Source organism: Lithobates pipiens, unplaced genomic scaffold (assembly GCF_037356315.1).
Source record: "Lithobates pipiens isolate NorthernLeopardFrog02 unplaced genomic scaffold, aLitPip1_a1.2 Scaffold_16, whole genome shotgun sequence".
NCBI lineage: Eukaryota > Metazoa > Chordata > Amphibia > Anura > Ranidae > Lithobates > Lithobates pipiens.
In genome coordinates this window covers 116,714,345-116,735,727 of record NW_027507748.1, presented here as the reverse complement: position 1 = coordinate 116,735,727, position 21,383 = coordinate 116,714,345, and the positions used below count along the sequence as shown (strand labels likewise).

Sequence of the window (21,383 nt, the reverse complement as noted above, 5' to 3'; positions counted from 1 at the left end):
GTCAGTGGGAGTGAATAGTGTCCCATCATTGGTGTCGTTGGGAGAAATGGTGCCCTGTCAATGGCATCAGTGGGAGGAATAGTGCCCCAAGGGTAGATAAAGACAAGCAAAGGGCCACATCCGGCCCGCAGTTTGGAGATCACTGATATACTTTTTCTGTGTGAAGATATTCAGAAATACAGTACAAAAGTAGAGCGTATTTACGACACACAAGACTTTACCATTGTACATATCAACAACCTATTTAGTGCTTGTCCATTCCTTCTAGATCTCTGGTTCTCGTATTTGTCAGAGTAATTGAAGGAACTACATCTGTATGGTTGATGTCAGACTATGGGCTCATGTATTTCCTGTATGGTGGAAGTGGATTTTGTTCTGGTGCAAGTTCTAAGGATACATAACGTGCCAAAAGTGATGTAAAGTGTTGAAAATGGTGTTTATTAGTATGACAATTTCGAAGCCAGCTGCTTTGTCTTGAGTTCCCGTTCAGGGACGATATCGCTGCTACTCCAATGACTGTCCCTTTGGGGAGGTGAAAGTGCAGACCTCGGTTTATATATAAATTTTTTTTTTCCCTCTCATTAAATCCTCTCAGAGGATGACTCGTCCTATATCGGCTCGGGGTTTGATCACTCCTTTCTGTCCCTGAATCCTCTCAGTACAGTGTGGAGCGGTTTTCCTGAGGAAAGAGTTAATGTTCAGAGCTGCCCTTTCAGTCCCGAGCACATGCTGAGGTCTTTGCTTCACAGATGTTTCAAGCAAATATACATTTTTACAGAACGTGTTCCCACGCTTCAGAGTACGGCGTCATATTGCTGTCCGTTATCACCAGGAATCATTTCAGTCCTTTTTGGTTTACAACATTGTACATTTAATGCTTGGAATTGTCAAAAGTGGGTCTTGTGTTCTAGATTACTGGTATATATTCTTGCTAGCTAAATCACCAGATAGAAGAAAGCCTAAAGGAAACAAATGCAGCCATCCTATCTAAGACTTGGTAAGCTGCAATATGTTTGCTTTTGGCTTTAATACTGCTTTAAATGTATATGTTGAACCAAAAAAAAATGGAAGTGTAAAATGTTGAAACGCCCAAAGTTTAGCCTTCATGCATGAGATGACCAGATACATGGTAGACTGAGAGAACCGCACCGATCTGAGGATATCCATTTATAACGGGACCTTGACTATGGTGGCAGATAATGGAAGAGGTAATAGTGGTATTCCAGTAGTGTACAATCACTCGATATTGACAGAGCAATGGTCTCATATTATACTATTGCACAATCATTCAACTATCAACTGTCTTCTACCTTGTGGTTAAAAGTCTGGAGTTTAGGCCATGACTAGATATAAAACATTATTGGCTCATATGGCAAGTAAAGGAAAGGGATGTTGGAACGAAGTGTAAGTGTTTTCTCTCATAAGAAAGAAAAAGGAGGCGTAGGGCAACAGGATAGAGCAAGATGACCACATGTAATTTATAGGGAATGTTCTATGAATGGGGTAGAGGTGGATGAATGACGGGATCCCCTCCATTCACATAATTTTTTTCATTCCATGAAAACAATGCAAGGACTTTCCTGAACAGAGGAAAGGAAAAGGTGGGTGACAATCGGGACCTCTTCAATATTAGAGGAAGTTTTACCCTAAAGTGCTGCAAGTTAAGTAATGGGAAGAGGACCTGTCATCCCTGTGGGGAACATATCTTCACTAAGGCACAATCGGCAGGAGGTTGAATACACTTAATTAGGGGTGGATAATGTTACTGAACAAAAATCCCAGAAAATATTTTAACTATATTTCAACGTCAAACTTGTTGATGGAAATGAGATGGATGGCTATCTGTGTAGCAGGTGGATATGTCTTCATAGAAGATGAGGGGTGACCACTATGAGGAACCGTAGGCTCCCCTGTTGGTAGAAAGAACAAACTGCAAGATGATTTCAAAACACTTAATATTCAAACATAGGTAGCTTCATTGTCTCCTTCATAAAGGATCAAGTGTTGAACGCATTCTGTATGCTTATACAGCATCAGCTCTCGACACCCACCATGTTTGAGTGGATTATTGGCCACCCTTTATAGCCGTAAATCGGTGAGCGTTGCAGTAATGCTTGGCAAAATGTGTTTGCATGTGTTGTGCATTGAAGTACAGGGGTGGTTTTCGGTGAAAATGGAACACTTGGAGGAAACCTGTAACACAAGAATTGACTACTTCTTCCACGCCTTTCCATTGTGGTAGTTGTGTCCAGATATTAGTGCTGCTACAGAGTGCAAAACACATTTTTGAAAGCAACTTTTCTGTGCCAACTTTTTTTTATTTTAGATTATAATAAATACTTTGGTTTCCACTTGTCTTGGTTAATACGGTGACATTTCACATCGGAACGGACAGCCGCCAGAGCGCTTTAGCTGTTCGCTCCCAACAGTGGTAGGGGGCAGTGTGACGCTCGAGCCAGCACATTACATGGCTTTTTTTTTTCTCACTGAACTTTGAGGTGTGTAGAAGTACTCTTCGGCACAACTCCGTGTTGTGTTGCAGCGTGAATGGGACACACAGAAAATAATCGTTTTCTTTGTGTCCTTGCAGTGACCAGAGCTTTGCAATGCACATAATTTGAGTACAGTCTTAAGATTTTCTTGCATAAGTTTGGGTAAACGTTTCAAACAGGATGTTTTACATGTGCATGATTGGATAGTTGAAGCCAGCATAGCTTCACCTCATTCGCTGAATTACCTGGCAAAGCTAGCAGTTTAGTAAAAGAAACCCCTGAGTCTCCAGATTTGATTTGTAGTGTGTGTGGTTTGTTTTTTTTTGTTTTTTTTTTTAAAGCGCATTGTACAGATAGCTAGTGGAAATCCCAATGCAGAGCACAAATTAAATGAAATTAGAGACTGCATGTGCTTACTTCATCTCTAGTCTCGGTAAACCCTGCAGTGATCTATGAAGATTATGGTAATCTGTGTTCTGTGCTGAATTTGTGACTACAGTGTTTACTGATGAAATCATCCTCCAGATTCCATCTGGGCCCCCCGTGACATTGGCCAGAATCCTTCCCTGACACAGAAGAGCTCAGATCTTGAAGTCAGAGGAAGATGGTGAAAGGAGTTTACTATAAGTCCTCTGTTTATGGAGGAAGTGACTCCTTTCACTGGTTATCTTTTCTGCAGAAAGTTCTCATGCTGTAACCTCAATAGAAGATTTGCCTTTAGTTGCATAACTAGTAATGACACAACTGTAGGGTGGTAGAACTAAGTGACAATAACAAATGTTTGCAAATTTTTCAATGAAGTTGGGGAACATGAAGTTAAAGTGGAACTGCACTGTATCTGAGCACCAAAAATGCAGTTTAAGTATTAATAATCAAAGTAAACTCACCAATTCATCCAGGTCTCCATGCTTTATTTTGCTAAGAAATCACTTTGAAGCCACCCCCTAGTATTTATGGCCGTGGCCATCTTGTGTAAGGGCAAATGATTTATGTAGCATGTAGGCAGGACAGCACTTAGCTGAGAAAGCCGCACCTTCCCTGCTGAAGACTCCTGGGATGTATTCTATTCTTTGCCTAGGCCTAGCAACCAGGAAGTAACTGAAGAAATGTAAAAAATAAAATAAAAAAAAAGTTTATAAATCTATACTTTCCCACCTATTTTCCTAATGCTTGCAGCAATTAGAATTATGAAATGGTTAATGTTTGAGAGAGCGAAGTTCCACTTCTAGTAAGCTAGTTTGTACAAAAAACATTACAGAAATTTTTTTTTAAATTTTTTTTTTTTTTTGAGGATAAGCATGATTTAAAGAATATTCATGGGTCTAACCTACATAAACCTGAAGGAACAAAGGAAATCCAAAGCGTTGAGTAGCCAGTCATCCAACTTGGCATGTCATAGTAGAGGAGGCCTGAATAAGTTGGTGGTGGGCACAGGCATTGCACTGCTCCCATTGACTACCTGTGACAACAGATTACATAGGTGGCATTAATATTATTCTAGCTGTTAAGGAGATTGGCTTTGGGGATTTAGAGATCGTAACAACTTTACCATTAGAAACTATAGCTGTTTTTTTAGGTGAAATGTTCTCACTGCTGCAAATATAAAGATTGTGGCAGAGCCCTTTTTTTAGACATTAGAATGGAATAGGGCAATGTTTACCAACTTTTTTCAGTCAAGGCACCCTTGAAAATTCTGCACAGTCACCCATTCTAAAATGTAAAGAAACTAAACTAACTTTTACATTATTCAGTAACATGCACACACGTAGGACACCCAAAATTAGAGGCGATTTACTCTTCCAAAGCAAATACACCTTTGCATGCTGGTATTCTAATGTTTCTCTTCTCCCTCCCTTTTTTCTCCATTACTCCGCTAATGTGACCCCAGTGGTGACCAAGAGGCGTAAGAGAGGGGCAAACAAGGATGCTGTGCAGGTGCCCAATGTCCTCGTTGTAGACTGATGACATCATTGGTAGTGGCTAGAAGGTTGTAATGATTCACAACGATAATCTGTGGCTTTGTGTAAAAGGCAGGCTTCATCCATCCGCTGGCTTGTACGCCATTTTTGGTCAATTTTTAGGCATTTTGCCAAGGCACTCCAAAAGAAAGCTAAAAACACCCTGGTTGAAAGGCTGGCATAGGGTAACCGTTTCATGTATGTGGATTGATTTGGTAGTGACGTCTTCTTTGTATCCGTAAAAGCAAATTAAAAATGTGGCCAATATTTCAGAACAAACCATGTGAAAAGAAAACATTATTGGGTGTTCCAGCTTTATAAAATAAACCCATAATCTTTATTTTCTCCAAAATTGACTGTTTGCATATCTAGATACATACCAACAGCCACTGATTTCTAAGGCACTTCTGTGTTTAGGTCTTCAGCACCTAGGGCTGTTAAATGTAAAATTCTGGTGCATTTCCCTCGCCAGGATCCACAGGCAGCCAATAGAAATCAATGGCTATACACAGATATATGCTGGTACTTGCATAAATATGTGCACAGGTGCTCCTGCTCCTTTGTTTTCACACCCTCCATTCGGAACTTGTCATTTTAGGACACTAAAATCTTCAGCATCTGCTTATCTCTGCCTTCATATAATGGACATGGTGGAAATGGACTGTATTGTAGCTTATTACAAATCGTGTTTAAAAATTTTTTTTAACATAAAGAAGACACCTCTATAAATGGGTTCATTCAGGGTTCTCCACCCCCCCAACATCTAGTTTGGATGCACTCTGCAAACAACAATTCCATACTTCATGTGTATTGTGGTGGAAGGAAGGCTCCCCAGTGAGGCCACCTCAGCGTGGCGTCATAGGACTTCCTCACCAGCTGGACCCCTCTCCTAATGCAACTGAGCTTTACAGCCAGGAAGCTTCTCATGTTATTTAGCAATATTAAAATGATTTCCTCTTTCTTTCGAAACGTTTGACGGAAAAGCATCATTTCTGGGTCTGTGCCTGCTCTGCTGTGGTTTGAACCCAAGGTTATGAGAACGAAGTTGGCATAAGTGGATGTTTTACACAGACCAGGTGTTTGTGAGGCCCTGTATTTTCCACTTTGTAAAATGGGGAAGTTAAATAAACACAACTTTATACCCATCCAAATTAAGAATGCACAATGGCATTAACATGCTTTACTTAGTACATCAAAATACAAGATATGCAGTGCTAATCCTGAAACCGGCAAAAACTCTAACCGGCTTGGCAACCCTTCTTTTTTTTTTTTTTTTTTTTTTTATTATTTATTTTGACATATCTTGTATACAGGGCAGTTTCTTCTAATTTGTTGGAGACTCTATGGCAGTGACCGCCCTCCTCCTCCTCCTCCTATTAATCTGCATGGGTAAGAAGTGTTCTTTCTGCTTGCGACACCTGCAGCAAATTATGTAACAGCCGTTTCAATGAATAAGGAGCATATCTGAGGCTGATTTAGAGTGATTAGCAAAGAAAGGCCTGTGACAGGCTCTTGTTACTCTGAAATCCCAGGCAGCTGTGACTCCTCCAGCACAGCAGTTCAATTCCAGGGCACCCCTCAAATACCGAACATGCTGCAGCACAGCTCTGCCTGCAGTGCGATAACGCGGCCATCTGCGGGGCCAAACACTCTCGAGAAGTGTCATGAATATGTCTGATTAATTGTCGAGTCACACATAAGCCTTCTTGGGAACACTTCATTACTTTTGTTCAAGTCTCGTATTGCCATCAAGGTCCGTTTGACATCTTTCAGTTTTTTAATAATGGAAATGTTCAGGCTGTAACTTTGAAGGATATACGGACATGCTTACACATAGGTTAGTTCGGTGCAGTCTTCCCCCCCCCCCCCCTTTTTATTTTTTTTATTCTCCTTTTATCCCAATTGAGGATGTGTTCTCCAGTGCATTTTTGATGCATTTTGCTGCCTTCCTTAAAGAAAAAAAATGCAATGTGTTCTCCTTGTGTTGACTGCACTGAAACGCACTGCACTGGTGTGAACTAGGTTCATCAGAATTCATGTAAAACACAGTCCATGGTTTTTTTTTTTTGTGCCATGCATTGCCGTAAGGCTTAGATCTAAAGGCGACCTAAATATTTTACTAGTATGTTGTATTTTGTTTTGTTTTTTTGGGGGGGGGGGATCGTTCACACATTTTCATTATGAAGAATGTATAGCATTTATGATGTGTTTTTGTTGTGCTTTTGAAGCTTTGGAAAAGCTTCAGAAATGTTTGATAAATAACCATGAAAGTGTGTTGTGCGTTTTTTTTGGTTTTTTTTTTTGTGTTTTTATTTATTTTTTGTGAGAAAAGTGCTTAAAAGGAAAGTGATGTAGAGGAAATGATCTGTTTTGAGGCGCAGTGTGATAGCGGACACTTTTTTTGTGTTTTCTCCTAGATGGATTTATATACTTTGAGTTTGACACTTGGCTTGGTCGAGCTCAACTTTACTGACACGAAAATCTTTGGTACTGACCAGGGTGGATAAAAATCGTGTTTTTTTTATTTATTTATTTATTTTGTTTTAGGCTAGATTCACATTATCTTTGCATGTGGCTCACAGCAGGGGTCCGGGGCATTCCTGTTACCATTTCAGGTCTGATTTCAGTAGAATTTCTGGCTGAAACTGACCAAAAGACACTCCTGTGCAAATCGCAGCGGAGCCATGTGAAACAGCTCCATAGAGAGCCAGTCAAAATCTCCTGCTATTGTGATTTGGATGGGGTGAATCCACATGCAATTCGTAATGTTGTCAACCCAGTCTAAAAATATCTGTAGTATTTTTTTATTTTTTTTTGTTAGATTTTTACTCCAAAAGCATTTTAATAAAAAAACTTATCTAAAGATAGTTTTCTATTTAAGAAACATTAAAGAGGAAGTAAACCCTGATGGGTTTACTTCCTCTTTTTTTCCCTGCAAAGGTAAAGCATAATGGACTACTATGCATCGCATAGTAGCTCATTATGTGTCACTTACCTGACACAGGAGCCAGCGAAGTCGCCGCTGATCCATGTAGTCCGCCGCGTCCATCTTACTGGTGGCGTCTCGCAGCTCCGACCAATGACAGCGGCGAAGCCGCGAGGACGTCACTCCCGCGCATGCGCACGGGAGTCGCGTCTCGCAGCTCCGACGCTGCCATTCGGCGAAGCCGCGATGACGTCACTCCCGCGCATGCGCACGGGAGTCGACAAATTAGGCAAATCCATTCTTGGACTTGCCGCATTTAGTGCGCCTGCGCGCCGCTGTCTACGGCGAATGCGCCGTAGACAGCGGTGCCCATTTTCGGGCAAATATCTCCTAAACCATATAGGTTTAGGAGATATTGCTTGGACCTACAGGTAAGCCTTAATCTAGGCTTACCTGTAGGTCAAAGTGGTTTGAAGGGGTTTACTTCCTCTTTAATTATTTTGTTTATTCGGCATGAAATGGAGCTTAGTTACTGTATGTAGCATGAGGCTGTATATTATGAAATGATTTACATTTTTGGTAGTGTCATTCAATGAATCCAAGCTCTGTAAGCTGAGATAAAATGCACAGCATTGATGCATTCACACAATTTCACAGTAACCAGGAGATAAAATAGTTCAGGAATATTCCTTTTTCCCATTGTTTTACAAATCTATGTACACTACAAAATGTATGATTGACTCTGTTTCTGATATCGCTGTTTTACTAACGTGACAGTTTATTATTCTAAATAAAAAAACCTTCATTTTGTTTGCAAATATTTAAAGACTCTAATTACCAGCAAGAATAAGTCCTTACATTTAAAGAGCACCGGTCATTTCAGATCCAACATAGCGCCTGTTAGCGGGCATCCACTCACCTGCTGCCGCCATGTCCCTCACCTTGTTGTCACTGCTGCATTACCAGCCATCCCATTAAATTGAATGGGACTGTCGGTGAGTCAACAGCAGGTCAGAGAAGGAGCCACTGCGGGACAGAGATGACAGTTGCACTTTAAATAGTATGATTTAAATTGAGATGATTGAAATCCAGGCTTTTTACTAGTGATTTAGGCTTCAGTCACACCTAACCTGAGCGTTTTCAGCTTGTAAAACTCATCTCAAAAGCTAAAAAAACAAAATCCCATTCATTTAAATGGCCCCTGTTCACATCTGAGTGTTCTGTCGCCTGAAGCAAAATGTCTGAAGCCCAAAAAAGTAAATGAGCTTCTTTTTAGGCAGATTACTGGCGGTTTTCTGCTTTTTTTTACATTGGTGACTTTTGATCTGTACAAAATTGCAGCAAAATTTGCGTGACTTTTTTCCTGAAAACGAAATGCTCAGGTTTGAATGCAACTTAAAATCGACTTGATTTAAATCAAATCCACCCTGCTACTGACAATAATGCTCAATGCCTTTGCTCCTGCCTGGTACTGTCAGTATTGCTGGCTGGCTTAATGCTTCTGCCTGCACAGAGAAGCAAATATTTACCACATGGCTGCTGTGTACAACCAGGAAGTAACTGGAGCTGTTCTGTCCCATCTTTAGATTTCCTAGTGCATTCTGGGATATAGGAAGCTCCACTGCCTCTCCCACAGTGCCCAGCTAACACTTTATAAATGCCTCATGAACATGGCATGCTGCCTACATTTTTGTTTTATTTTTTGGGGAAGATAATTTTTATTGGTTTTAAAGAATTGAGTGCTCTAAGGCTCGGTTCACACAGGGGGCGATGCAATGCGAGGCGACACGACTTGCCGCGACCTCAGCGGCGACTTGCAAATGACTTCTGTATAGAAGTCAATGCAAGTCGCCCCGAGGTCGCCCAAAAGTAGTACAGGAACCTTTTTTCTAAGTCGGAGCTACTCGAGTCGCTCCTCTTAGAACGGTTCCGTAGTACAGAACAGGGGCGACTTGTCAGGTCGCGGCACGGCAAGTCGTGTCGCCTCGTGTCGCCCCCTGTGTGAACCGGCCCTTAAACAGAGCATCTGGGCATTCTCCGGCTCAAGGTAAACAAAACAAACATCTCTAATTGTCCCCACTCAGCTCAGTTAGGAGTACACAGTTAAGAAATAAGTTTAGAAATAAAGAATGGAAGGGCCTCTGCATTATCCCCAATACTCAATTTTTAACACAACACTACGGCTTCTGCGTGAACAGCACTGTGCGGTGCCCATTGGAATATTCATGGCAGGTGTTGAAGAGCGATTATGAGGCTTTAAAAATGCTGAATGGCACATAAAAACATAGAGCTTGCTCACACATATAGCAAAACTAAAGCCTCATACACACGATAGGACTTTGTACAAACTTTCCCTTGGATTTTTGTACAAGGGGCGTCGGCCCTGAACTTGTATTGCATACACACAGCAGGACTTTTTCAGCCAACTTTCACCAAATCATGTGGGTTTTCTGCTCTTTATCGCCACCTTTGGTCAACTTCTGTATTGTTGTCTGATCTTTTGCATTGGTTCTGAGCATGTGTGTTTGTACTTTGTACAAAAGTCCTATGGTTTTCTGTACACACGATCAGACTTTGCTCCATCGGACTTTTGTTGCCAGAAAGTTTGTCAGTTCGCACAGCCAACAAAAGTCTGATGAAAACTAAAAATAGTTTGTCCGATGGAGCATACACACAGTCGGATGTTGCTCCAAAGCAGCTAATTTGCATGTTTGTTGTCAAAGTCTGATCGTGTGTATGGGCCTTAAGAGTGATCAGTAATATTTTGACATGAATATAGAAATCTTGCAACTTTAATAAACTAACATTTTTTTTTTCATCTCTTTACAGCATCAGTGAAAGTTTCCTGACGGTGAAGGGTGCTGCCTTATTTCTTCCACGTGGCAATGGCTCGTCTACTCCAAGAATCAGCCATAGACGCAACAAACATGCAGGTAAGACACACGGATGGTAATTGTTGGCACTTTACTGCCGTTGGCTACAAGATGGCATTTTTCTCTTTCATTCATTGACACAGCGCTCCATTATTCAGAACCATAGGGTTATATCGCCCCCGACAGGATTAGGACACTAGGCAGAAAAAAGACTTGGCTACGCCTATGGGCAGTGCTAGGTGATATACACCCTGCTCTCTGCTATATGCCTTCAGTTTTTTTTTCTGCCTAGTCAGGAGTAAGGACCTAGTTCGCTGCTGGGATCACTGGTCCTGGCAATTTTTTGCTTTTTAAACTTTTTTTTTTTTTTTTTCTCTTGGTTTTTTTCCTGTGAGATCTACAATCAACTGCCGGGCTGGACACTAAGGTCCAGTGGTCTCCCAAGTCTGTCCAGTGAGCGGGTGCAGACCGCAGCTATGCGCTAGGTCAGCCGCAACATAGCTCCACTGGACGGGGGCTGACCCTGCGAGTTAAGTCTTGCGAAGTCTGCTTCTTCTGCGACCTTTCTAGACTGATTAGACAGACGATGACTCTGGTCTATTCTATCAGGTGTTGGGTTGCTCCTTTCCCTGTTACGATGCTTTCTACTTGGCTGCTTGTTGCTTCTTGGGCCTTCCATCATCAGGTGTCAGCTGCATCGGTTTGCAAGGTAACCACTTGGTCATCGGTGTACACTTTAACAAAATTCTACAACGTGTATGTGCTGCCATCTGAGGATGCTTATTTTGGCCGCAAGGTCTATTCACTCTTGAAGGGGTATTTAGGTTGGGCTCCAGTTTTTCTGTGTTGAGCTCCTGTTAACTGGTTGGCTCTTGTGTTGGCCTTGGGATTTTTCATTCTCCCACCCCTCATATTTGCCACTGCTTTGGGACGTCCCTATGGTTCTGAATAATGGAGCGCTTTCGGTCCATTGCCATAAAATTGACAGACATAGCTAGGGGTGCAACGGATTGGCTCGGATCAGCACACGCCACGATACACGGAGCGCTTCGCGGTCTCGGCCTTCTTGGTACACCGTCGGCGTTTACAATGTGATCGCTCCGTGACAGAGCGATCACCTGTAAACAAACCCGGTTCCTCTCTACCCTCTCTGTACTGAACTGTACTGTGGAGGGGAGAAATCGGATGGCAGCCACAGCCATCCCAGCAATACCCTGCCAATACATACCCTGCCAATATTCTGCAATACCCTGCCAATACTTATCCTGCCAATATTCTGCAATACCCTGCCAATACTTATCCTGCCAACATTCTGCAATACCCTCCCAATACCCAGCCATACCCATCCATGCTCAGCCAATATTACATTGGGGGAGATGACGTGGCTATTACAGTGGGGGAGATGTATATTGCAGTGGGAACTATATGGTGGTGGCATTTTTACAGGTTTTTGCAAATTTAATTATTTGCTAACCCGAAAAATGATCCGATCTGTGACTCTGATCTGAGGAACGATCCGATTTGTGAGTTTTTTTTGATCCGTTGCACCCCTAGACATAGCACCCACCCCTCTAAGGAGTTTTGATGCTTCTGACTGCTTGTTACTAGACTGCTTGTTACTAGACTGCTTGTTACTAGACTGCTTGTTACTAGACTGCTTGTTACTAGACTGCTTGTTACTAGACTGCTTGTTACTAGACTGCTTGTTACTAGACTGCTGGCCTATAGCGGAGAGGGGGTTGTATATCACCTAGGGCTGACCATAGGCCTAGCCAACTGTTTTTCCTGCCTAGTGTCTTACTCCTGTAGGGGGCAATATAACCCTATGGTTCTGAATAATGGAGCGCTTTGTCGGTCAATGAACTCAGAGAAATTGATTTTATATTAAGTCAAAAATCCAATTTTTTTTCCAGTAAGCCAGGGATGTGCTGTCTAGAAAAGGGTTAGCACCAAAGGGTTAGGGACATTTCATGACCATGTCCATGGTGCAAGAACTCGTTCTGCAGGATGATTTTGCTTGTTGACTTCACGGATAAGTGTGTGTTTTCAGCGTACCATGAATTATGTTGTGTGTTTGTGATATACATCCTGTATCGGCGCCAGACCTGGTGGAAAAATAAGATGTAACCTGTGCTAGAGGCAACCAATAAATGCTTTCCCGTCATTGTTCTCTGTATATGCTTTGTATTGACAAGATCACGGATATAATGCTATTCATGTGCTCACCTGTGTTTGCTTAATTGAAAAAAATGTCCTCCCCTGAGAAGTATAGTTTTTATTCTCGTTTTAGATTCTGCTATAAATAGCTGTCTATAATGGATATAATGCATTTTCCACAAGGGAGTGAGCTTCAGATTGTCTGCCTTTTGGTACATGAAGAGTTATATTGACACAGCGCCATCTAGTGTTCACATTTTAGTGAAAATTAAATGTTTGTTCTAAAAAAAATAAACTTCTCTATTTCCAATTGCAGTCAGCCATCCTTCATTTTCTAACCTACACCAAGGAATCTGTCATTACTTGAGTTTTATCCTATCTCCTATAAGTGAGCCATAGTATTATAAAAAGGTTACTTAGTAAAGCTTAATTTCTGTTCTGATTTTTTAGATTTGCAAATTTAACTTGACATGCTTTTTTTTTTTTTTTTTTTTTTACTACAGTGCAATTCTTCAATATGTACATAATTTGAATAAGTCATCTTGTGACTTTTTTAAACTAACATTATAATTATGTACAGTGTAGGTAAAGCAACAATACATTCCTCACACTTGTTTTGTTAGGTTCAGTTATGCATCTTTTCACATAATATATAAACAAAGAAAATGTTACCATGAAGCTGGTCTCCAGGCCAAAAAAAAAGTCTTTATTTCGGCCTTCTGTCATACCCTGCACAGCATAACAGACTGGAAGAGGGAGGGACAGTGCTAGGAAATGATCAACATATACAAGACAGGAGGAGAGTGCAGATTTGATGACCTATTGAAGTTACAGCTCTTTCTTTGACCAATCAGCCAGCTGGAAGTGAAGTGGTGGCACCATTGTATTTAACGGTTTAACAGAGAAACTGGAGTCACCCTCCTGGCTGTGCTTTCTGGCAGAGGTTCACTAATCGCAACAGTGGCTAGACAGAATCACAGATCATTTGGTAGTGCAGGCACTTCAAATATGTATTTCTATTGTAAATGTAGCCCTTTGCTTGGAGTTCAGGTTTCAGCCGAGTGCTATAATGTGTAAATCTTCATTTAATGGGCACTGAGGGATGCTGAGTGTGTTGTGATGTCCTTATGAAAACCTTGGTTAGAAGATTTTAGTGTTGTAGATGCTATTCTCCACATGTAAATAAGAATCTCCATATCCTAATGCCCATGTCATACCAATGATCCTGCCATAGGGTGACGGTCACTGATGTGGGGCGGCTGCTTGACCTAATGGAAGTCATTCCTTGGAGTTGTCACTGTCACCATTGTGACATGGAAAGGAGTGTAGAGGAATGTTCAGAATAAGGACCACTTCCCTTTCTGGTCATATTTTTTTTTTTTTTAGCTTTGAACCACACAGGCAGTCAAACATTTACTGTAATCCAAAGGCGTTTGTGTCATTGACAGGCTCACATGTAGTAGTGGAGTGTGCAGTCTGTTTTCATGACGCATTGTTTGGTTAGATCTTGTCATGTGGATTTCTATGTAATGATAATGACATGGCTTTGCTTCCCGTGTTTCAGGGGACCTCCAGCAACACCTTCAGGCTATGTTTACAGTGCTCCGCCCAGAGGACAACATCCGCTTGGTGAGTGTCTTGTGTACTTTCAGGTACATCTCCTCTTGTCTGACCACCAACAGTCCTCCTGTATCATTACTTTACATACTATACTATAGTGTGTGTGTGTAATAAAAATAGAATATATATATATATATATATATATATATATATATTATAGAATTTACACACTATAGTTTGTATGTGTAGATATAGAATGGTGTGTATATATTTTATATCTCTGGATCCAGGTCTATCCATCTAGTGTTTTTTATATGCCTACTATTGGTACTATATTAGGGTTGTACTGATACCGGTATTGATATCGGGTACCTTGCACAAATGCTCCCGATGCCAGATCTAATACCTGGAATCGGAAGTCGGCAGGCGAAGCGGAGATCAGTTTGGCAGCAGTGTAACACGGAGGTAAGCTGGCTGGGGCAAGGGTGCAGGGCACAGCCGCATATTCCATCCAAAACGCTGACCGGAGCCATTGCATTCGGTACAGGAAGTGACGTTCCCTGTCTGTCGGAGAGTAAACATCACAATGCCCATCATAGTACACCCTGCACTCTGTTGCAGTAAGCCAGCAGAGGACATCTTGTTACACCCAGCCCATATAGTTCGGGCTGGGTGTAACAATATGTCTGCTGCTGGCTTACTGCAGCCAAGTGCAAGGTATAACAGTATGGGCGTCGCAACATACTTATTAGATGTTAAATGGCATGATTGATGAGAGGCAAGGAAGGATTTTGCAATGCTATATAGCATTGCAAAATCCTTCCTCTCGTCATTCATGTAATTTATTATGCCAGTGCCCATCTGTGCCACCTATCGGTGCCCATCAAACTGTCACATGACATTAAAAGTATCCGTCATCGGCGAGTACTACTTGGAGGGAGGAAAGTATCCCTAATATATATTAATACATAATCATTGCAATAACTGGTATTTATTACCACTATTTATATAGTGCTCACGATTTATGCAGAGCTTTACATGCATTTTGTTTCTATTTATCTCCGCCTAAGTGATGTTGGCGGGCTACATGTGTTTTATTTATTTTTTGACAAGCTGTCTGCGTGACCAGAGAATTCTCTGCACTGAATCGAGGAAATGCTTTAAGATCGGGAAGGGGGAAGAATAGCAATCTCAAATTTTTTAATGATTAATCGTACCACTCTAAAAAAATTATATATATATATATTTTTTCACATAACTTTTGTTCTCAGCTCCATAAGGGGCTTGGAGAGGATGGGGTAGATAGCTGAAAATACAGTTATCTTTCCAGTGAATTTCTGTGTGGGGGGGCGTGGAATGTCAGCACAAGTCTGACCATTGGAGGACAGCTAACAGTGGAAAAGAAAATTGTAAGCGCAAAGTATAGTGTGACTATACCTATAGAGGATGTAAAACCCACAAAAAAAACATTAATAGTATTGATCCATAAGTTCATCAAGGTAAAACAAAATACTATGATGGCGGCAGCTGTCCTCAGAGAAAGCCAGCTCTGTAAACAAGATGAGAGAAAGGGGGAACATAGGAAGCGCCACTTAAGTGTAGTATTTAAGTACAAGTTACTGGCAAGATGAGCAATAACACTCACAGGATTGAAATTAAAAACAAGGGTCATCTGTATCTGTAGATGGTCTCTCCAGGTGGACAGGCAGACTGTTCTCCCAGTAAAGCCAGAAAACTGACCATGCTGGGATGGACCTGCTCACATGCCTGGTGTGATCAGTTTGAAATGGGAAAGCAGAGGGACTGGCAGGATCACCTTGGATTTCACACAAAGGAAGCAATACAAAGGGAACAGGATGCCTTTTAACACAAGTACATGATACAGCAAACGCATATCAGAATTATTAAATGTTGGGTTAACGTTTTATGTATTTTTTTTTTTTTTTTTGTCAGACAAGTCAACTACAGGCAGTGTTCTTGCATTACAAGCATGTACATTGTGTTGTAACATACACATTAAAGTATTACCTTCTACAGATGATGCGTCTCTTAAATGGATTACTAATTCAGCTCCATGTGGAGCTTCGAGTTTAGCATAGCTTTAATATTTAGGAATCTCTGCCCAAGGGGTGTACACATCCAGAAGATACTCATATTAAATAATAGGCTTTGAAGTTTCGGCCTCACGTGGGAACTTGTATTGGAGCTGTCACTGAGAGCTGCCCAAGGTTATTTAAAAGCTGCAGAAGACTGCAGACCTGCCTTCATTGTGCACCGCACCCATCGGGATTTTCCTGCCGTCTCCTATATTTACAGGACAATGTTCGGAACCAGTTTTATTATGCGTTAATGTCTGTTTTATGTGCGCAGTATACATGTTGGCTCTCACCCTCTTTCTGGAATAGCTGTCGTGATGCTTATCTTGCTTTTTTTCCCTAATAGATACTGTACTTTTTCTGGAATGGTGTGAAGCAGCAGTACACAATATTGATGGTGTTGGGGCCTGTTCGCACCATATGCATCCTTGCCCAACACACTCCCAACTCATAGACAAGGCAATTTGTGCACTGAAAAATATCTAGGACATGCACTATTTTTATTTATTTTTTGGGGGGGTGGGGGGGTTTGCAACTCAGAACACCACATCGCAACTCGCTGCAGTGAATAAAGATGAATAACATGTCACTTTGTGAAAGTTTGATCAAGTTGGAAAAAAAGTAAGTTGTGTGATGCATCATTTATAATGCAACGGCACAGTGCACACCAACAGCTGCGGTATAATAGCCAGTGGCGTGAACAATCCCTTAAAGTGTGCATGATAGACCGGCATATTGTGGCCTAGTCCACTTTGCAATCTCTGTTCACTGAAAGCAGGAGGGCACAAAGGGTCTGGTCTGGTGTGCAGTGCATATATTGGTTATTTTCCTTTTTCATATGCGATTAATGCCATAATAATGAAATTAAGTGCAGGCTGCTTATTTCCTTTAAAATACACATTACCCAAAGGTCCCCATGTACACACACTGCATTCATGTACCCAGTGTCTTGGGTACACACCTGTAGTGCTGCCCACTTCTATGTGCATTGTACCGGATAGTAATGTTAAGCACGTCTTGCTCACCTCTGTTCTGTATTGAAGGGTGCTTCAACTACCTTTTAAAGAGGAAGTACTGTGCAGGGAAAATCCCACATTCATCTCGGTTATCTACTCAGTGTAGTCAAAATTATTTTGTATGCTGAAATGTATGGTTTACTTGAATTCTACAGGATTATACAGTTCATGCATCCTTTTTTTTTTTTGTTAATTAAAAGCAGCCCCCCAAGGATATGAAATGATTTAGAACGCTAGCATGACATGGCAACAATATTTCAAACCATGCTTTTTTTTTTTTTTTTTTTTTTTTAAACCGCTTGCAGTGGATGGATGCCATTTTTTACAATACAAAACTGCAAGTTGTCTGTCAGCTTTTGGCTTCAAAAATTAGAAAAAAGACTTGGAAAAACTTTGTGGAACAGGAAAGGTAAACTGAAGTTGCCCTTCATTTTAGGAATCTGTAGAGATTAGGGCTTAAGTCGCTGTTTGGCTGCCACAAGCGTCTGAATACAATAGCCATCAGTGGAGCTATGTTGTAGACATGGATGGCAGTATTGGTTGATTTTGATAATTCAAAGTACTGCTTTTGGGGGGAAAAAAAAATGTATGCTCCCCTAGGTGGACATTGATCCGCTGCTACATCTGTCCCCCTACTGGCTCTACAGTAAGAACTGGGCTAGCAAACACCACTGATCGATGAATTCTACCCCTTTGCTCTGATCAGAGAGCGGTGACTGTCGGTGAACAGCTCTCTGCTCCTCCAGCGCTCACTGGCGTATTGGTCTGTGCAGGGGGGTGGGTGCAGCTGGCTCAGGTTCTTGGTGGCTTTGCTGCTTCTGTTGCTGATCCAGGCTTCTGGGTGGACCCTGACTTTCAATTCCTGCATCTTTCCCAAGTCTGAACTAGCTCAGTGATATCAGCCAATAGTGGGCTTTAGCTTGCTGGAAAAAGGTCACGTAAGTGCAGAACGAACTGCTCTCCTGTATAGCTTTGGCTATACTTCTCCTTTCAGCCTCCACCACTGTGTATGGACAGGCCTTTGGTCTTAACTTGAGTAGAAGCTGAGGCCATGAATGCAGCCTTGGCCCCCAAGGGCTGAGGTCCCAGGTACAGCTTGGACCACCAAGAGCTGAGGGCCGGATTGATCTAAAGACTGATACATTTAGTTGCAGGCCTTATAAGGTGTCTATGTTTTAGGCCAGTTTATTTTAATGTGCATACGTGAGCAATGCTACCCTACTTCACTGCTTTTATTTTATCTATACCGCTTGCCTCTCTAGGCTTTGGTTATTTCTCCTGAAGCTCAGACAAGTTATCTGTCCCAGCTTCACTCACAGGCTTGCCCCTTCCCCATGTCCACCATTTAAAAAAATAAATTAGCTGCCTCACTGCCTTTATTTGTGTAAAAAATTGAGGCTGGCGCCTTCTAACAAGAAGGAAGAAAATAGTGTGTTTTATCCCCCCACTTCCAACACTTGTAGCTTCTTATTTGACACTATCTTGCTGTTTCTTTTCTTTTCTCTCTACTACTGATGCAAGTCAGTTTCTTGGAATCTACAATCCAGCAGGGTGCATTTTCCTGGAGACTTGGCACTGCTCACGCTGATGTTCCTGCAGCGTCAGCCCTGACTGGGCACACTTTAGATGAAGCAGAGCTAGAGCCGCTGATGCCTTGCATTGAGTTTGTGGACACAATAGGCCGAAATCCCTATGGTGTGTCTAGCGGCGCTGCAGATGTCCTCTTTGATATGGTGCAGTATGTAGGAAGTTCTCCCTTCCTGCATTGTGCAGTATGATGTTCTGTAAACCATGGCTGGCTTTGTTTCCCCAGATGATTATGGATGGAAGTTTTACTGACTTTTTTTCTTCATGGTGTGACAAGTCCCGTAGAGTATGCTTTGTGCAACCCTAGTTCCAAAAAGGTTGGAAGGTTATGTTAAATCTAATCTAAAAACTGAATGTTTTGCCAATCTCATAAACCCATATTTTATACACAATAGAAAACATATACAATTTTAAACTGAGAAATTGTAACATTTTAAGAAAAAAAAAATACAATTTTGAAATTGATGGCAGCAAAATGCCTCAAAAAAAAGTTAAGACGGGGCCATGTTTACCATGGTGTAGCATCCACTCTTCTTTTAACACTCTGTAAAGGTCTGGGAACGGAGACCAGTTTTTATTAATATTTGCTTTTATCTATTTAAAGAGGTTTTTGGCTTTAAATGTATTATGCACTTGGTTATCCTGAAAGTGCTATGTTAATTTTGCAGTTAGGCCAATGAGTAACTTTGTGTGTATCTGATCCATTTGACTGTGACTTCTATGCGATTTCTTGATCCACATCTATCTAGAGGCGATTCAGTTCGCATTGTGCGCTATATAAGTATTTCATTCATTCATTCATTCACCACTGTACACAATGTTGTATATGAAATTTCATCTTAGATTCATTCAGATGGTCAGTTAGACCAAATGAAAGTCAGGCCATTTTACCCATGCAACATTTTACCTATGTAATTTGTAATCCGTAATCCTGGATCGGTAACGGACTTCCTTGTCAACTATGTGTGAGCTTGCATATAGTAGAATAGAACGGCATTTAGTGCAATTTTGTTTCTGGATTGTATGGCTCAGCCATACCCAAGATCTAATATTTTTTGTACTTGCGCCTGTTAGAGACCTGCTGACCTTATAAGCCATATTCATTCTTTTTTAGAGGCGTTCCTAATAATTTTTTTTTTTTCCCTCACACCTGAACCTTTTGCATATATAATTTTTAATTTATATTCCGTTGAAAATCTGCTATGCTATAGCTGTCTTTTTGTAGATATACACCTATTTTATTTATGGTCTTTGTTCACTTTTTAGGCCGTAAAGTTGGAAAGCACCTATCTGAACCGAACACGTTATATGGTTGTTGTATCCACAAATGGAAGGCAGGACACAGAAGAAAGCATAGTGCTGGGGATGGATTTTGCATGTAATGACAGGTAAATATAAGTACACTGATTATTCGCTGTGATCCTCACCAGGGTAAGGAAATGTTGCTTTGACATCATGTGACACTAGGAAAAAGTTGAGGTCTTTGATTTGTAGGAGATTTATGTGGGTTCTGCAGCAGACTTGAACATTTTTTTTTTCTTTTTGCGACACTCTTGCAATTATTCCAACATTCACACAGTTTGCCATGTCTAATAATCTGAAATTTTGGTGCCTTCTATCGCAACTTAGGCTTGGTTCACGTATATGAGGATTTGATGCATTTTAAACCGTATACAATTTGCATGACATGTGAACCAAACCAGCTTCCTATGGAGTTGATTTGCATATCCTCTTCGGGGCCAGCCGCAAGGGCATTTTTCTAAAGAGTCCTTTTACGATTTTTAGTTCAGTTCAGGTGTAATTTCAAGTATCATGCACTTAACAAATTTTGCGCCTGAACCATGAACGAAACCGCACCATACTCATTTGAAAAATTGTGCTGAAACTGGCTCTGAAGCAGAAAGCTGCATAGTCTGGTGCTAGCTTTACACAGGGTCTGTACACCTTTTAAGCAGACCTGAATTGTAGAAGCTGTGCCCAAAAAAATGCAAACAAGGACTAGTCACCAATATCATCTGTGGTTGCCCTGCAGCTTTTCGAGACATTGAAATTGTGCTACTTCACTTGAAGTAGCACGATTTCAAAGTAGTGTTACTTGGAAGAAATTCTGTGATTTTATGCACAGATGTCTATGCAAGTCGCACCTGAACTTGCAAAGTACTCCAGGAACTACTTTCTAAATTGGTGCGACACTGCCTGAGTTGGCATGGCACCGATTTGACCACTTCCAATGCATACAATAGGATCTGACTTGTCATGCCATTTGAAACTGTGAAATCGCATGACGAGCATGACCGGTGTGAACTGGGCATATTTCTTTTACCCTACCACTGTTTGAGCCCCCCTGATGACTAATGGTGCGATGAAAACCAAGCACCAGGGAAAACAGAACACCTGCACATGGTTTAAGAGTGGCTAACCTGCATTGCAAGAGTTAAATGCGTGTTATAAAAGCATTTTAACTTAAAAGAGAAGTATGGGTTTGGGAATTTTTCCAGTATCATACCTAGGTGGATGCAGCATGGGTCCCCCTGGCGCCTCTACATTGAGAGGCTGAGATGTGTACTGGTTCAGGGACCTGGCGGATCCCAACTTCCATTGTTGTGATGATACCTACTCTGGACTGACTTCTGTAACATCAGAAGGAAATGAACTTCAGCCCACTCTGCTGAAAACGGGTCACAGGAGTGCAAAACAAGTTACACTTCTGTGATCCAC

General features: G+C 41.4%; 1 protein-coding gene across 3 annotated transcripts in view; it reads left to right on the top strand.

The window, feature by feature from the left end:
* SSH2 (slingshot protein phosphatase 2) overlaps positions 1 to 21,383 on the top strand; it is a 317,108-nt gene that overhangs the window by 251,696 nt on the left and 44,029 nt on the right. For all 3 annotated transcript variants that reach the window (XM_077480336.1, XM_077480333.1, XM_077480334.1), the window contains 3 exons: positions 10,206 to 10,309; positions 13,971 to 14,035; positions 19,932 to 20,053. In XM_077480336.1, the coding sequence (XP_077336462.1) occupies positions 10,206 to 10,309; positions 13,971 to 14,035; positions 19,932 to 20,053 (291 nt within the window). The remainder of the gene's footprint in view (positions 1 to 10,205; positions 10,310 to 13,970; positions 14,036 to 19,931; positions 20,054 to 21,383) is intronic.